General features: G+C 49.9%; 1 protein-coding gene across 5 annotated transcripts in view; it reads right to left on the bottom strand.

Moving 5' to 3' along the window:
- lnx1 (ligand of numb-protein X 1) overlaps positions 1-18977 on the bottom strand; it is a 351286-nt gene that overhangs the window by 50384 nt on the left and 281925 nt on the right. For all 5 annotated transcript variants that reach the window (XM_072496765.1, XM_072496762.1, XM_072496764.1 and 2 more), the window contains one exon: positions 5367-5544. In XM_072496765.1, the coding sequence (XP_072352866.1) occupies positions 5367-5544 (178 nt within the window). The remainder of the gene's footprint in view (positions 1-5366; positions 5545-18977) is intronic.

The following is an 18977-nucleotide window of genomic DNA, read 5'->3' on the forward strand; positions in this document are numbered from 1 at the left end:
TGAAAGGTTTGTCTTATGAGGATAGGTTGAGAAGGTTGGGCCTATATTCATTGAAGTTTACAAGAATGAGAGATGATCTTATTGAAACATAAGATTCTGAGGTGCTTTACAGGGAAAATGCTGAGAGGGTGCTTCCTCTGATAGCGGATTCTAGAACCAGAGGCACAGTTTGAAAATAATGGGTCGCCCATTTAAGATGGTGATGAGGAGGTATTTCTTCTTTCTGGGGAATTCTGTTTCACAGGGTGCAGTAGAAGCTGGGCCATTAAATTCATTGAAGGCTGAGTTAGACAGCGTTTTGATTGATAAGGGAGTCAAGAATTATTGGAGATGTGATAGTGTGGGCAGTCAGACAAGAATTAAGACCACAATCAAGTGGTCTTATTGAATGGCGAAGCAGGCATGCTGGGCCACGCAGCCTACTCTAGCGATTTTATTAAATCGGTTGACACTTTACCTGAACAATTGTAGATCTCAAAAGGACAGAGTCATGGCAAGGGGTCTGAATTAAGGGCAGAACCGGGATCTTGCTGAAATTCCAGCCCATCTAACCTTAATTTTAGACATAGGTTACAATTTTTCACTGCCTCATTTACACTCCAATAGCATTTTTAGGAGTAGTCCTGACATTCCTGGGAATTTTAAGAGGGAATGATTACCTTTAAAATGCTATCTAAAATTCCCTGTGGGGTTGGTGGATTGTAAACAAAACATAATTTGAGCCCTCTTGTTTGGTTAGTAACGGCCCAAAGCTCTCGCTCTCATAACGACCAGTTACCGTTTGGGGGCAAGGTCATGGCAAGGTCAAAGTGGCGGGTGAAAGTAAAATCCTGTTGCACTTCCAACCCCCTCTGAAAACTTTGAAAAATTAGCTGCCTAGATTTCCAAAGATACCGCAGTCAAGAGTTAGCAAAGGTTGTGGGGGTAGTTTTCAGCCTGCCTTAACTGTCAATGAGAATGGCAAAGTGAGCACCAAATGCGTTGAGAATCAGGAAACACATTTTGGCTACGATCAAATATCAGATCAAGTCCAAGGTGAAGTGCAATGCCTTTTCTTGTTCACTTGCATCTTGTCAATCTGGATCTTGTATATCTCTCTTGTGGACAGTACGAAGTCTTACAACACCAGGTTAAAGTCCAACAGGTTTGTTTCGATGTCACTAGCTTTCGGAGCGCTGCTCCTTCCTCAGGTGAATGAAGAGGTCTGTTCCAGAAACATATATATAGACAGATTCAAAGATGCCAAACAATGCTAGGAATGCGAGCATTAGCAGGTGATTAAATCTTTACAAATCCAGAGATGGGGTAACCCCAGGTTAAAGAGGTGTGAATTGTATCAAGCCAGGACAGTTGGTAGGATTTCGCAGGCCAGATGGTGGGGGATGAATGTAATGTGACATGAATCCCAGGTTCCGGTTGAGGCCGCACTCATGTGTGCGGAACTTGGCTATAAGTTTCTGCTCAGCGATTCTGCGTTGTCGCGGGTCCTGAAGGCCGCCTTGGAGAACGCTTACCCGGAGATCAGAGGCTGAATGCCCTTGACTGCTGAAGTGTTCCCCGACTGGAAGGGAACATTCCTGCCTGGTGATTGTTGCGCGATGTCCGTTCATTCGTTGTCGCAGCGTCTGCATGGTCTCGCCAATGTACCACGCTTCGGGACATCCTTTCCTGCAGCGTATGAGGTAGACAACGTTGGCCGAGTCGCACGAGTATGTACCGCGTACCTGGTGGGTGGTGTTCTCACGTGTAATAGTGGTATCCATGTCGATGATCTGGCACGTCTTGCAGCGATTGCCATGACAGGGTTGTGTGGTGTCGTGGTCACTGTTCTGAAGACTGGGTAGTTTGCTGCAAACAATGGTTCGTTTGAGGTTGCGCGGTTGTTTGAAGGCAAGTAGTGGGGGTGTGGGGATGACCTTGGCAAGATGTTCATCGTCATCAATGACATGTTGAAGGCTGTGAAGAAGATGACGTAGTTTCTCCGCTCCGGGGAAGTACTGGACGACGAAGGGTATTCTGTCGGTTGTGTCCCATGTTTGTCTTCTGAGGAGGTCGGTCCGGTTTTTCGCTGTGGCGCGTTGGAACTGTCGATCGATGAGTCGAGTGCCATATCCCGTTCGTACGAGGGCATCTTTCAACGTCTGTAGATGTCTGTTACGCTCCTCCTCGTCTGAGCAGATCCTGTGTATACGGAGCGCTTGTCCATAGGGGATGGCTTCTTTAATGTGTTTAGGGTGGAAGCTGGAGAAGTGGATCATCATGAGGTTATCCGTGGGTTTGCGGTAAAGCGAAGTGCTGAGGTGATCGTCCTTGATGGAGACGAGTGTGTCCAAGAATGCAACTGATTTTGGAGAGTAGTCCATGATGAGTCTGCTGGTTGGATGGAACTTATTAATGTCATCGTGTAGTCGTTTCAGTGATTCTTCGCCGTGGGTCCAAAGGAAAAAAATGTCATCGATGTATCTGGTGTATAACCTCTCTTGTGGAGACCATGAATTGTGTTCAATTTGAATTTGAATTAGTTATTGGAGCACGCAATGAGATGGATTAAGGGTTTTCCTCCATCCTTTGTAACTTTAAGAATGGGATGAAATAAAATTGAGAAAGAGAATCGGGAAACACGATTTCTTCCGATTTTCCAGGCCCCTTGCTAGTGGCGTAATGAGAATCCCAGGAACCTAATTTAAATACATTAAGATCTTATTAGCAAGCCCTCTTGCCGGGACTTCTCCCTCACTGAATATCGATTGGGCGTGACATTACGCCCGCACGATTTACTACAGCTGTATAAGAACAAAAACCTGGTGATCTCACCTCCGGAGATGATATCGGAGGTGAGAACTGAGGTCACTGTCAGTCTCCAGGGTGCCAATTATAGAGGGGAGACTGAAGAGGACACGGGGGACCCAGATAAGTGCAACTCAAGGCTGGGGGGGTGGTGGGGTTCAGTATTGACATCTCAGGGGGTAGGGCCTCAGAGGCCCTTCATGGCTGTGAGTCTTTAGGTTTAAAGGGGTCTGGCGGCTGGTTTGGAGGCATTGCTGTCCGTGTGCTCCTTGCTGGGCTTGTGGCAATATCACTGCTGAGGGATTGCCCTTCCGGAGTACCAGCTGGAAAGTGGGTGGGAGCAGGTGAGTCCATTGGGCCAGCACAGGGGGTGAATGTGAGGTCCCTGTGTGGGGTCCTGTGAGATGCCAGGCTTCGTGGGAAAAGTTGGGGACTCTCACAAGAGGTGGTCCCCAGCATCATGAGGGCTGAAGACCCTCACATAGGATGGGGGGGACACGAGTCAGTCAGAATGAACCCTGATACTCAAGATGCAGTTTGAAGCCAGAGGGCACGTGATGTCCAATGATGTGCAGGTTAGGTGGATTGGCCGTGCTAAATTGCCCCTTGATGTTCAAAAGGTTAGGTGGGGTTGCGGGGATAGGGCGATCGGACTGCTTAAGGGGGAAGGCCTTGGGCTGCGCTCCTGCCCATTCTTTTCCCTTTGGTTGCCAGAGGCCCCTGGGTTCCTCCAAAGGATAAAGAGGCAGCTGCAGTGAGATCCAGAAGCCCTGCCGTCCTCTGGTGCTGACACTCATGGATTCCCACAAGTGCCTGCATCATGCAGTTGGAGCCCTGCACCATGGAGCTCATGCCCTCAGCCATGGATGTCATGAGCTGAACTAGGGAGTGGACATCCCCCTGCTATGGAGTGCACATCTTGTGCCGAGGTCTCCACTGCAGTAGCCACCCTCGCAGTGTTGGCGTCAGTGCGTTGGAATGAAGGCACCATCTCCCCAAACAGAAGGTGATGGAACTCTTCCAGTCGGCCTTGCAATCTGAGGAGGGATGTTGACATCCCTTCCTGATATTCGCAACTCTGCCTCTGTAGCTTCAGCAGCTCTGGGACGACTGTACCCATGGCAACGTCATTAACCAGGGGCTCAGCAGAGTCCTGGGCACTGGTATCCCACATGGTGTCGATTCCCTGGGACACTCCTTCCTCCGCCTGCTGTGGATCTTCTGCTGTGAGGGGCCCAACAGTGAGTGACCGAGAAGCCTGCCTACTAGTTAATCTCATCGAGGTGTGGGCATCTGCGTGGATGGAGAGTGCGGGTGACAGATGTGACGCCACCTTGATGCTGGTCTCCGGGTTGTCTCCCCTGGAGTTGCTCGAGTCTGTGGTGTCCAGAGGGTGCGATGATGGTCCAGGCTGGTTGACATTTACCCGCTAGGGAAGCAAGATGGCGATAGTGCACCATGGGGGATAAACACTGGGAGAACATGGCTTCATGCGTTGAGGGTTGTAACTTTTGTCTGGTGCTCCCACCTTGCAGAGGTGCGTCCTGCTCCTCATCGGCTAGCTCAACGGCTCTCGCCTCAAAGGGCGCTAGCATTCTCAACTTGGGCACAATTCTGGCAGGCTGTGCTCGTTCGTCATGCCGGTTGTGCTTGAGTTTGTCCTGCAATGAGACAGATGGGGTGGGTGTAGGCAGGAGTCCTTCCAGGTCAGATGGTCATGAAGTCTGGCATGCGTGGGAGATGAATGGCAGCTGGGATGTGAGGAGCAGATTATCTACATGGAGATGGGGGCACCATGGGGAATGGGGACGCCCTGACAAGTGTTTGAAACCCGTGAGGTGACTGGGCGCGAGATCACCGTGGAGGTGTAATGGGTGTGTGAAGAGGTGCAGCGGGAGATATGAGGTGGCAGACCTACCCTGGCTGCATGAAGAAGGTCATTCATCTCCTTTCAGCACTGGAGCCCCATCATCTTAGGGAGCGAGCTGGAATTCACTGTCGTGGCCACAGCCTCTCAGATAGGGTTGGTGGCCATGCCCGCTGGACGTCAGGCCAATCGTGGGTACAGAATGTCACGCCTCTGCTCCACACCGTTCAGGTGTTTGGTAAGGACTCCTTCCGTGAAACGTGGTACTGTCTTCCTGGCAACCATCCCCCTGGCTGAACTTGGAACTTGGGGAGGCGTTTAAAAGAAATGCCTCACTGATTGCAGAGAATACGTTTTCCGCGGAGGAGAAAATCAGAGGCAAACTGCCACGATCGTGGCGTGAATCACGTGGAAATAAAAAATTGTTAAAAAGAAGCTGACATAGGTGAGTTTTCCCACCATCGGCACCGGCAGGATTCTCTCCGGTTTCCTCGCTAGGACTGACACTTTGAAAAAATGGGAAAATTCTACCTTGCGTTTAAAGGAAATTAATGTGATTATAAATTAATAAGAAAACAAAAATAATCACTTCAACCATAGCTTCAAGAATCTAGAAAGAACAACAGATGTATGCATGTACAATAAACAGATGATTAATATATTGTGTAAATCATACAATTGCATAAATAATTTATAACAAACTCTTGCTTACCATTTTTTATTCTTCCATCATTTCCCAAGCACCCATCGGGAAGTACATGTGTAACATAGATTGGGAGATCCCAGCCTTTGCTCAGTAGACCTCCTGATACGGTCATCCCCAAGGACTCATGGGCTTCCTTGCGAACACTGATAATCTTTTCATGGCATGTGAAGGCATGAAGAAAGTTCTAGAGAAGACACGGACAATTTGCTGTTATATACCATAATAGCTTCCACTGGCAGCAATTTTAACCCAATAACCTGGTTCCATAGCCTTGTTCCTTCAATGGGATAGTGACCAGAATTCTCTGGCAGTTGGGATTCTCTGCTCCTTCCAGCAGTACACTCCCGCAGTTATTCACTATCACACTGTGTTTCTGTTCCTCCTGCATGTAAAGTTTGTGTCAGCTATTAGTCTTCCAATTAATGTCGCCAGATGGCTGCAGTACAGATTCAGCAAAAACTGCTAAATATGAAACACAAAGAAATATGGCTCATCGTGAATGGTTTTATGCAGCTCAGCTCTCCAAGCGACAAATTACTTCACAATTGGAAGACTCATTCATTTAGAAGAAAGTAAAATACTGGAACAGCTTCCAATGACCCAGTGGATAAAGGCACCATTTAGCACAGCACTCGGTCATGCAAATCAGAAGGCCTCACATTTGAGGCAGGATTTTCGAAAGTCAACGGGGGAGGGGCTTGATGGGGACAGGCCCAAAATTCTCCGTCATTGGCAGCATGTTGGCCTGTCAGCACATTCCTACCCCTCTTGAAAAGGTCAGATCGTGTGAAGATCACTACCCGACCGCAAGCAGCAGATAGCCAACGGAGAAAAAGATTAGACTTATTAAGGCCCCTCTCCCATGCTGACTGGAATTTTCCAGTCAGAAAATAAACTTCCAGTGAGCTGTCCCCTCTCCCTCTCTGCACAGGCTTGGCAGCTCCTACCTCAATTGGTAATGTATCATGATTGGAGGTTCTCCTATTGGTCCTCCAGACTTGGGAGCCCAGCTGCCAAATTTACTTGGATGATAAGCACACCCTGTGGTCATTAATTAGCCAACTCGCCCAAAACGCGCGTCGGTGACTATTCCCAAAACAATGAAGGATTGGGACCCCCATCTTGTCCCGATGACAGGATCTCAACCCCAAATGGAAAATCTAAGCCTTGGTCTCTGGTCTGTACTGAGATAGCAGTTATGCTGACAATTGGCCACAATATGTCTGGACTAGGATAGTGTAAAAATATCATCCAAAATCCCACGGCTGGTTATTATCCAGTAATGACTAATGGAAATAAACTTGTAGGCATGTTAAAAAAAACCCTCATAATTGGTTGAAAAACCTACCAACACTCATTATCTAGGTTCATACTGGGCAGCACGGTGGCACGGTGGCATTGCTGCCTCACGGCGCCGAGGTCCCAGGTTCGATCCCGGCTCTGGGTCACTGTCAGTGTGGAGTTTGCACATTCTCCCCGTGTTTGCGTAGGTTTCACCCCCACAACCCAAAGATGTGCAGGTTAGGTGGATTGGCCACGCTAAATTGCCCCTTAATTGGAAAAATGAATTGAGTACTCTAAATTTAAAAAAAAAAAAATCTATGTTCATACATCAAGACTAGCCATTTGAGGATGGTTTCCAGAACTTTTAGAATATGACTAACTGATAGAGCCTTCAAGATGTTACAATCCCAGTTGATGTTCTAACTGGATGGGAAGTTTTCAGAATGAAACCCTGCTCAAAGGATTGTAACTTTTACTTATTTTTATTAAAATGTGGAGGAACAAAGTAACAAGACCGCCAATTAGTTTTAACAACAAGGAAAAGTTGGATCATTATATATAAGATTAACACAGATTAAAGTACATCTTAAGCTACAATGGTCCCATTAACACAAAGTCCCTTTTAAGCATACAGATTAGCTGTGGTCAAATACACACACTCCATTCTGAATCCTATTAGTCTTCCTATTAGTGTATGTGGATTTCTCCTCAGAAAACCCCAGATGATTGCCACATTAGAATTCCCAAACTCCACTCACAAAAACATGCTTTAAAATCTTCTCCCACAATAATGCTTTTTCTTAGCGGTTTGCATTCCAAAATCCAGTCCAAGTTTTACAAACAACTCTTATAAACAGAATCTCTGCTCCACTTTTAACAGCAAATCCAGTCCAGTATTTTATACCAACCACTGAAGGATTTATTTGTCTTGACTGCTCTACAAACTATTCATAATTGTTTTAACTCTCAATTGCTAGACTGTACTAAAATTACATCAAATGTTACATTATCTTTGAAGGCTGCTGTCTGACTTTAAAAACGGTTACTGCAATTGGTTCTTTAACTCAGAACATTTTGCTCACTCTTCCTTGAATTCTTCTGAGCAATACCTTGCTCTCTGTTCTTGTAAGGTCAGTCGACTTAAGAAATTACTTCTGTCCCAATTTCCTGGTAATCGGGATTGTATCTTGTTCCTTAGGAAGCTTGCATCTTTGCAATCCCCTTGTCCTGTCCAGCTTCTCCTGGCAGAGTTGAGAGCTGTTCACCGCTTCCCCCGCCCGCCCCCCCCCCCCCCAGTGTCTTGTCTCCAACTGCAATCAAATTAGCTAAACTAAAACTTTTTTATTAGAAATATTTTTATTCAAATTTTTACATATTTTCAACAGCAAAATGAAAAACAAAGAACACTTAAATAAACATCTTACAACTACATCACAAATTCCCGCAATATACAAACCTCCCATTAAGCAATAATAAACACAGTAGAAAACACAAAGTACACCCCCCCTTCCCCGCCCCCCTCTGGGTTGCTGATGAACACCTCCTAACGCCCCGCTAGAAAGTCTAGGAACGGTTGCCACCGCCTGAATAACCCTTGCACAGACCCTCTCAAGGCAAATTTTACCCTCTCCAATTAAATGAACCCTGCCATGTTGCTGATCCAGGCTTCCACGCTTGGGGACCTCGCATCCTTCCACTGTAGCAGAATCCTCTGCCGGGCTACCAGGGGCGCAAAGACCAGAATACCGGCCTCTTTCGCCTCCTGCACTCCCGGCTCGTCCGATACCCCAAATAGTGCTAACCCCCAGCTCGGCTTAACCTGGGTGTTCACCACCTTAGACACCGTCCTCGCAATACCCCTCCAGAACCCATCCAGCGCCGGGCACGCCCAGAACATATGGGTATGATTTGCTGGACTCCCCGAGCACCTCCCACACCTGTCTTCCACCCCAAAGAACCTGCTCAGCCTCGCCCCTGTCATAGGCACTCTGTGAAGAACCTTAAATTGTATCAGGCTAAGCCTGACGCAAGAGGAGGAAGAATTAACCCTACCCATGGCGTCCGCCCACATACCCTCGTCTATCTCCTCCCCAAGCTCCTCCTCCCATTTACCCTTTAGCTCCTCCACCGAGGTCTCCTCCTCCTCCTGCATCTCCTGGTAGATCGCCGAGACCCTGCCCTCTCCAACCCACACCCCCGAGAGCACCCTATCCTGGGTCCTGAGTGCTGGAAGCAGCGGGAACTCCCTCACCTGCCGTCTTACAAACTCCCTTACCTGCATGTACCTGAAGGCATTTTCGGGGGGAAGCCCAAATTTTTCCTCCAGCGCCCGAAGGCTCGCAAACATCCCATCTAAAAACAGGTCCCCATCCTTCTAATTCCTGCCTTGTGCCAACTCAGGAACCCTCCATCCAGTCTTCCTGGGACGAACCGATGGTTTTCCCGGATCAGGGACCAAACCGAAGCCTCTACCTCACCCCTGTGGCGCCTCCACTGCCCCCAAATTTTCAAAGTCGCCGCCACCACCGGACTTGTGGTGTACCTAGTCGGCGGGAGCGGCAGCGGTGCTGTCACCAGCGCTCCCAGACTCGTGCCCACACAGGACGCCATCTCCAGCCTCTTCCATGCCGCCTCCTCCCCCTCCATTACCCACTTGCGTATCATCGCCACATTGGCAGCCCAGTAATACCCACACAGATTAGGTAACGCTAACCCTCCTCTGTCCGTACTCCGCTCCAGAAACACCCTTCTCACCCTCGGGGTCTTTTTCGCCCACACGAATCCCATGATGCTCCTACTGACCCGCTTAAAAAAGGCCTTAGGGATCTGGATGGGGAGGAACTGGAATATAAAAAGGAACCTTGGGAGCACCGTCATCTTCACTGACTGTACCCTACCCGCCAAGGAGAGTGGCAGCATATCCCACCTTTTAAACTCCTCCTCCATCTGCCCCACCAGCCTCATCAAGTTGAGCTTGTGTAGGGCCCCCCAGCTCCTGGCCACCTGGATCCCCATGTACCGAAAACTCCTTTCCGCCCTCTTCAGTGGAAGCTCGTCTATCCCCCTTCCCTGGTCCTCTGGGTATACCACGAAGAGCTCACTCTTCCCCACGTTGAACTTATACCCGGAAAAGTCTCTAAACTCCCTGAGGATCCGCATCCCCTCTGGCATCCCCCCCACTGGGTCCGCCACATACAGTAACAGGTCATCGGCTTACATCGAAACCCGGACCCCCCCCGGACCAGCCCCCTCCAGTTCCTGGACTCCCTGAGAGCCATAGCCAAAGGCTCAATTGCCAATGCAAATAGCAAAGGGGATAGGGGGCACCCCTGCCTCGTCCCCCGGTACAGCCTCCTCCGGTTCGTGGCCACATCTGCCACCGGGGCATCGTAAAGTAGCCTAACCCAACTAATGAATCCCTCCCCGAACCCAAATCTCCTCAACACTTCCCAGAGGTACCCCCACTCCACTCTATCGAAGGCCTTCTCCGCGTCCATCGCCGCCACTATCTCCGCCTCCCCCTCCACTGTAGGCATCATGATTACGTTAAGGAGCCTCCGCACATTGGTATTCAGCTGCCTTCCCTTAACAAAACCCGTCTGGTCCTCGTGAATCACCCCCGGGACACAGTCCTCAATTCTTGTAGCCAACACCTTCGCTAACAGCTTCGCGTCCACATTGAGGACAGAGATTGGCCTATACGACCCACACTGTAATGGGTCCTTGTCCCGCTTCAAGATCAGCGAGATCAGCGCCCTGGACGTCCCCCCCCCCCCCCCCCCCCCCCCCCCCCCCCCGCCTCATTGAAAGTCCTCACTAATAGAGGGCCCAGCAGGTCCATGTACTTCCAGTAAAATTCCACCGGGAACCCATCTGGCCCCGGTGCCTTCCCCGCCTGCATACTCCCCAGCCCCTTAGTCAGCTCCTCCAGCCCTACCGGTTACCGGCTCCAAGCTCAGCCACCTGCTTCTCCTCCTCCCTCGGGAACCTCAGTTGATCCAAAAATCGACGCATCCCCCCCATCTCCGTCGGGGGCTCAGACCTATACAGCCCCTCATAAAAGTCTCTAAATACCCCATTTATTCCCACCACACTCCGCACCGTGCTCCCCCCTTTAACCCTAACTCCCCCAATCTCCCTCGCTGCCTCCCGCTTCCGAAGCTGGTGTGCCAACATCTGGCTAGCCTTCTCCCCTTACTCATACACCGCCCCTTGCGCTTTCCTCCACTGCACCTCTGCCTTCTTGGTGGTTAACAGGTCGAACTCGGCCTGGAGGCTTTGTCGCTCCTTGAGTAGTCCCTCCTCAGGGACCTCTGCATACCTCCTATCCACCCTTAAAATCTCCCCCACCAATCTCTCCCTCTCTCTCCTCTCCTTCTCCTTGTGGGCTCTAGTGGCGATTAGCTCTCCTCTAATCACCGCCTTCAGCGCCTCCCAGACCACCCCCACCTGCACCTCCCCATTATCGTTAGCCTCTAGATAGCTTTCAATACACCCCCGGATCCGCCCGCTCACCTCCTCATCCGCCAGCAAGCCCACATCCAGGCGCCACAGCGGGCGCTGGTCCCTCTCCTCCTCTAGCTCCAGCTCCACCAAATGCGGGGCATGGTCTGAGATGACTATGGCCGAATACACCGTGCCCTCCACCCTCGGGATTAGTGCCCTGTTCATAAAGAAGAAATCTATCCGGGAGTAGGCTTTATGGACGTGGGAAAAAAAAGAAAATTCCCTGGCCCCCGGCCTAACAAACCTCCATGGGTCCACTCCTCCCATCTGGTCCATAAACCCCCCTCAGCACCTTGGCCGCCGCCAGACTCTTACCCATCCAGGACCTGGAGCGGTCCAATGCTGGATCCAGTACCGTGTTGAAGTCCCCCCCCATTATCGAGCTCCTTGCCTCCAGGTCCGGAATCCAGCCCAACATGCGCCGCATAAATCCGGCATCGTCCCAATTCGGGGCATATACATTCACTAATACCACCCGCACCCCACCACTCACCATCACATACCTACCTCCAATGTCTGCCACGATGTTCAGCGCCTCAAACGCCACCCGCTTCCCCACCAAAATCGCCACCCCTCGATTCTTTGCGTCCAACCCCGAATGGAAAACCTGCCCTACCCACCCCTTTCTCAGCCTAACCTGGTCTTCTACCCTCAAATGCGTCTCCTGGAGCATAACCACATCTGCATTCAGTCCCTTCAGGTGCACGAACACACGGGCCCTCTTGACCGGCCCGTTCAGGCCTCTCACATTCCAAGTTATCAGCCGGATTGGGGGGCTACCCCCCCCACCCACCCCCCACCCCCACACCCCCTTCCCCCCTCCCCTGCTGCCGATTAGCCATCCCCTTTTCTAGGCCAGCCACGTGCCCGCGCCTCCCGCACTCTCCATTCCCCCCAGCAGCAGACCCCTGCCCCGACTCTCTCTCCGAGCTCCAGCTCCCCTTTGGCCAATGCAGCAGCAACCCATTCCCCCCCCCCCCCCCCCCCCCCCCCCCCACTAGCTGCGTTGCTCTCCCATAGCTCTCCCGTAAGTCAGCTGACTCCTGCTGACCCCGGCCACTCCCGCCACTCCATCGACCCCCCAGTGTGGTAGTCTCCCCCCTCCCCCTCCTGTCCATCAGCGGGCGCTTCTCTCCAACACCGCCCTTCCCCCCCGCCCTGCCCCCTTCCTTCCCTAGCGCGGGAAAAAGCCCGCGCTTTCCATCAGACCAGCCCCGCCCTCTCTGGTGCATCTCCCTTTTACGGCCTAATCCCAGCTCCCCCACCTCGGGCCTCCCATCTCCCCTCCCCCCGTCCTTTCAACCACCACACTCTCACAAACCCTTCGAACCAATTCACCCTACCTCACCCAGCACCCAAGGAAACAATACAGAACAGAACAAAACATCCCCCAAAGCACAGTAACTACAGTAGCCCCCAGCGACCTCCCCTCACAACTGACCCTCAGTCCGTGTCCAACTTTTCGGCCTGAATAAAGGTCCACGCCTCCTCCGGCATCTCAAACATCCTTAAACGTGACCCACAGTTGCGCCGGCTGCAGCATCCCAAATTCACCCCCTTCCGATGCAGAACCACTTTAGCCCGATTGTACCCGGCCCTTTTCTTAGCCACCTCCGCGCTCCAGTCCTGGTATATACGGACCTCTGCATTCTCCCACCTGCTGCTACGCTCCGTTTTTTGCCCATCTTAGGACACACTCCCTGTCCACCAAGCGGTGGAACCGCACCAATATAGCCTGCGGCGGCTCGTTAGACTTGGGCCTCCTCGCCAGGACTCGGTGAGCCCCATCCAGCTCCAGAAGCCTCGGGAAGGCACCCGCGCCCATCAACGTGTTCAGCATCATGACCACATATGCTCCAGCTACCGACCCCTCCACTCCCTCCGGGAGACCCAGAATCCGCAGATCCTTCATCCTCGACCGATTCTCCATGTCCTCAAACTTCTCCTGCCATTTCTTATGCAGCACCTCGTGCGCCTCTACCTTCACCGCCAGGCCCAATATCTCGTCCTCATTCTCCGAGGCCTTCTGCCGCACCTCCCAGATCGCCGCCCCTTGGGCCTTCTGGGTCTCGACCAGCTTGTCGATCGAAGCCGTCATCGGCTCCAGCAGCTCTGCTTTCAATTCCGTGAAGCAGCGCTTGAGAAACTCCTGTTGCTCTTGCGCCCACTGCACCCACGCTGCCTGGCTCCACCCGCCGCCATCTTGGCTTTCCTCCCTCGCACTTTTCGTTGCACCAGAATTTAATTTTTCACCTCTCCACTCCTGATCCAATCCATACAGTGCCGGGGAAATCGTACTGTCACCTTCCCACACCGGGAACCGTCGAACAAATGCCGCTGGGGCCCCTCAAAAGAGCCCAAAAGCCCGTTTCTGGCGGGAGCTGCCGAACATGCGGCTTAGCTCAGCATAGCCGCAACCGGAAGTCGCTAAACTAAAACTTAAAAGTTTTTTTTTATCCTTCCAAGAACCTCCAGTTGTTGAGCAACCCCCACATGCTTATGGCTTTTATTTATTCTTCACACCATGGCCCTCTCTAAGTACACTGGAAACACAGTTGGAACTTAACTAACCCCCCACACATACAAACACCTTTGTCCTGCTTGAATTTAATTATAGGCTTTACCCTTCCAAGCACAGAAACAGTAAATTAAACACATTTAAAACTATACCCTATTTCTAATGTTTACCGGTACAAATATAAATTCCTTAAAGCTATATTTATTGTCCTAACAAAGAGAAATGGGAAGAATAGAAAGTTGGGAATAAAGTAAATTCTTCCAAATGTTGATCTGAACAATTGTGTGTACTAACTAGAAACAGAAATTCTACCACGAGAACTATGACATTGGAGTTGACTAATACACAAGTATCGTCCAAACTACAAATTGCATCAGAAAAGGGCACTGCTGACGATATGACCATAGTGGGCCGGATCTTGAATAACGACGAGTCAGAATACTGGAGGGAGATAGAGAACCTAATGGAGTGGTGCAGCGACAACAATCTCTCCCTCAATGCCAGCAAAACTAAAGAGCTGGTCATTGACTTCAGGAAGCAAAGTACTGTACACACCCCTGTCAGCATCAACGGGGCCGAGGTGGAGATGGTTAGCAGTTTCAAATTTCTAGGGGTGCACATCTCCAGAAATCTGTCCTGGTCCACCCACGTCGACGCTACCACCAAGAAATCACAACAGCGCCTATACTTCCTCAGGAAACTAAGGAAATTCGGCATGTCCACATTAACCCTTACCAACTTTTACAGATGCACCATAGAAAACATCCTATCAGGCTGCATCACAGCCTGGTATGGCACCTACTCGGCCCAGGACCGCAAGAAACTTCAGAGAGTCGAGAACACCGCCCAGTCCATCACACGAACCTGCCTCCCATCCATTGACTCCATCTACACCTCCCGCTGCCTGGGGAAAGCGGGCAGCATAATCAAAGATGCCTCCCACCCGGCCTACTCACTCTTCCAACTTCTCCCATCGGGCAGGAGATACAGAAGTCTGAGAACACACATGAACAGACTCAAAAACAGTTTCTTCCCCGCTGTCACCAGACTCCTAAATGACCCACTTATGGACTGACCTCATTAGCACTACACCCTGTATGCTTCATCCGATGCCAGTGCTTATGTAGTTACATTGAATACCTTGTGTTGCCCTATTATGTATTTTATTTTCTTCCCTTTTCTTCCCATGTACTTAAAAATCTGTTGAGCTGCTCGCAGAAAAATACTTTTCACTGTACCTCGGTACACGTGACAATAAACAAATCCAATCCAATATAACAGTATTTTAATGCTGTTGAGAAAATATTTCTCAATAATCTAGTGGAGTGCTTCACAGTGCTGTCTTTGGAATCCATGGTCTAAAAGTATACTCATCATATTGAACCTTTTCATGTGAGATTTCTATTTCTGAAATGGATTACATTCAAGACTGAGTCATACCCACAATCCTTACAAAGAAATCTACTGTAAATGATGAATCAAACCTTATAATCGTGCATCAACTGCCACTGTTGCACATTACTCACACTTTTTGAGTTGTTCTATGACAAGCTGTAATGCAACCTTCACACAACCAGAAGTATCAAGGAAAGCAAGTCCTTAAATCATAGAACAATGCAGTACATAAAGAAGCCATTCAGCCCATCATGCCAGCTCTTTGGAGGGAGCTATCCAACAGGTATCCACTCCCCTGCACTTTCCACGTTGCTCTGCATTTTCTTTTCAAGTATTATCAAATTCACTTTTGAAAGTTGCTACTGAATCTATTTACATCACCCATTCAGGTACTATGATCTATACCACAACAACTTGTAAAAATAAAGTTTCATGTCACCTCTGGTTTGACAAACACCTTGGGCGAAATTCTCCCGAAACGGCGCGATGTCCGCCGACTGCCGCCCAAAACGGCGCCAATCAGACGGGCATCGCGCCGCCCCAAAGGTGCGGAATCCTCCGCATCTTTGGGGGCCGAGCCCCAACATTGAGGGGCTAGGCCGACGCCGGAGGAGTTTCCGCCCCGCCAGCTGGCGGAAACGGCCTTTGGTGCCCCGCCAGCTGGCGCGGAAATGACATCCCCGGGCGGCACATGCGCGGGAGCGTCAGCGGCCGCGGACAGTTTCCCACGCATGCGCAGTGGAGGGAGTCGCTTCCGCCTCCGCCATGGTGGAGACCGTGGCGGAGGCGGAAGGAAAAGAGTGCCCCCACGCACAGGCCCGCCCGCGGATCGGTGGACCCCGATCGCGGGCCAGGCCACCGTGGGGGTACCCCCGGGGCCAGATCACCCCGCGCACCCCCAGGACCCCGGAGCCCGCCCACGCCGCCTTGTCCCGCCGTTCAAAAGGTGGTTTAATCCACGTCGGCGGGACAGGCAATTTATCGGCGGGACTTCGGCCCATCCGGGCCGGAGAATCCAGCGGGGGGGCCCGCCAACCGGCGCGGCCCGATTCCCGCCCCCGGCGAATATCCGGTGCCGGAGACCAACCCAGCGGGGGGGTCGGAGAATGACGCCCCTTAAATCTGTCCTCAAGGCACTGGAAACAATGTTTGCCTATTTATAATATCAAAAGACATCATGAGTTTGAACACTTCAATTATATTTCCCTTTAACCTTTCTGTGCTGTGGGGAACACCCCAGTTTCTCAGTCTCTCCACATAATTGTTAAAGTCCCTCATCCTTGATGCCCTTTTGAGAAAATTTATTTTGCACACTCTCCAAGGTCTCAACATGATGTCCAAAGTGTGATGTCCAGAATTGAACACAATACTCTAGCTGAGGCCTAACTAGTGTTTTGTGAAGTTTTGGAGCAGCTTCTTCTCATTCTCCCAATTCACATGTTTATATTAGAGGGTAAGAAGTATGTGGAGTTGGGGCTACAATCGGATCAGTCATGACCTTTTTGAATGGCGGGACAGGCTGGGGGGATCAAATGGCTTCCTCCTGCTATTAATTCATGTTTGTTTTTTGATTTTTGTTCACTTTGTCTCTTTTAATAAAGCTAAGCATCCCATATGATTTTTTATTAAACAGTCTTCTCAATTTGTCCTGTCAGCCTCAGAGATTTCAAAGCATCTACACCCAGATCTCTCTGTTCCTGCAACCCTTCAAAGCTGGATAACTTTCTCCTGTAACTCCTACTAACATTTGTTACTTCACATTTCTCTGTATTAAATTTAATCTGCCATTTCACAACATGTTTATGTTCTCCTGAAGTTAGATATCATCTTCCTGTGTTTACTACATTCCAAAGTTTTGTGTCATCTGCAAAATCTGAACTTGTGCCCTGTGTACCTTAATCCCAGATCATTAAAGTCGACCAAAAAATAGCTTTCAGTCAGAAAACCACAGTTCCCCTGATTTCCTAACTGGAAATTTTTGAAGCGTTGGCATGGTCAAGTCACAATTACAACAGGGTTCCCGTGACTTGGCCTCTGGGAAATAAGTAGCAGTTACAGTCATCAAGTTTTGTGTTTTCTGTTATATTTAACTGAATGCTTTCACCCCACCTCCCTATGTATCTATCATTTTTGCTGGGAACAGTTACATTTTAGTTTCTGTTCTCTACCCATGTTTAACTTCAAAATCTTTGGTGCTGAGCACAGGTATTACTGGTCAGTGCCTGACCATGCAGGATATTTCAAAGGATGACAGTCTTTGAGGCGGGAATCTCCAAACATTGCATAATGACACCTGGGGGTATTTTGCTGACATTCGATCAGTCCCTGAGCCTACATTTACAGGGATGAAGGCACAGATTTCCATCACATTGGACAGTCTCTACAGCGCGACAGAAATTCCAGAAATTGACAACATTTCAAATTCTTGTCCCCAAACCTGGCATTTCCCATCTTTGTGGGGGTGGGACTGGTGATGGGCCAGGTATGTGCATGTGCAATTCACTGAGGCAGCTGGCCAATTAAATCAACAGCTGTCTCCATTGTGTGGGCAGTACGGTAGCACAAGTGGATAGCACTTTGGCTTCACAGTGCCAGAGTCCCAGGTTCGATTCCCCACTGGGTCACTGCGGAGTCTGCATGTTCTCCCTGTGTCTGCGTGGGTTTCCTCCGGGAGCTCCGGTTTCCTCCCACAGTCCAAAGACGTGCTGGCTAGTTGGATCGGCCATGATAAATTGCCCTTAGTGATCAGAAAGGTTAGGAGGAGTTACTGGGTTACGGTGGAAGTGACGGATTAAGTGGGTTGGTGCAGACTCGATGGGCTGAATGGCCTCCTTCTGCACTGTATGTTCTATGTTTACTATGTTCACTGAAGTGGGATTTTGGAAGGAGTGTGGAATCCAGAGTATGCAGATTAGAACAGGTGAGAGCAGATCTGAACTTGGTGGATTTGATTGGATAGTCAAGATACCCCAGTGGATAGGATCCTGTGACACCTTTGGGAGTGGTAATGCACACTTTTGGATTGTTAAAAGTGAACATGGAATCATAGACAAAATAGGAGCAGGAGGAGGCCACTCGGCCCTTCAAGCCCACTCTGCTATTCATTATGATCATGCCCAACCATCCAACTCAATAGCCAAATCCCGCTTTCCCCCAAATCCATTGATCCCCTTCGCCCTAAGTGCTATATCTAACTGCTTCTTGAAACCATACAATGTTTTGGACTCAATTACTTCCTGTGGTAACAAATTCCACAGGCTCACCACTCTCCTGGTGAAGAGATTTCTCCTCATCTCTGTCCTAAATGGTCTACCCCATATCTTCAGATTGTTGGCCCTGGTTCTGGAGACACCCACCATTGGGAACATCCTTACTGCATCTACTCTGTCCAGTCCTGTTCGAATTTTATATGTTTCTATGAGATCCCCCCTCATTCTTCTGAACTCCAGCGAATACAATCCTAACTGATTCAATCTTTCCTCGTACGTCAGTCCTGCCATCCCAGGAATCAGTCTGGTAAACCTTTGTTGCACTTCCTCTATAGCTATAACATCCTTCCTCAGATAAGGAGACCAAAATTGCACAAAATATGCCAGGCGTGGCCTCACTAAGGCCCTGTATAATTGCAGCAAGACATCCCTGCTCCTGTACTCGAAACCTCTCGCAATGAAGGCCAGCATACCATTTGCCTTCTTTATCGCCTGCTGCACCTGCATGATTACCTTCAGTGACTGGTGTAAGAGACACCCAGGTCTCGTTGCACGTTCCCCTCTCCTAATTTATGGCCATTCAGATAATCGTCTGCCTTCTTGTTTTTGCTACCAAAGTGGATGACCTCGCATTTATCCAAATTATACTGCATCTGCCATTCATTTGCCCATTCACTCAACTTGTCCAGATCACACTTAAAGATC

This window comes from Scyliorhinus torazame, chromosome 3 (genome assembly GCF_047496885.1).
Source record: "Scyliorhinus torazame isolate Kashiwa2021f chromosome 3, sScyTor2.1, whole genome shotgun sequence".
Lineage (NCBI taxonomy): Eukaryota > Metazoa > Chordata > Chondrichthyes > Carcharhiniformes > Scyliorhinidae > Scyliorhinus > Scyliorhinus torazame.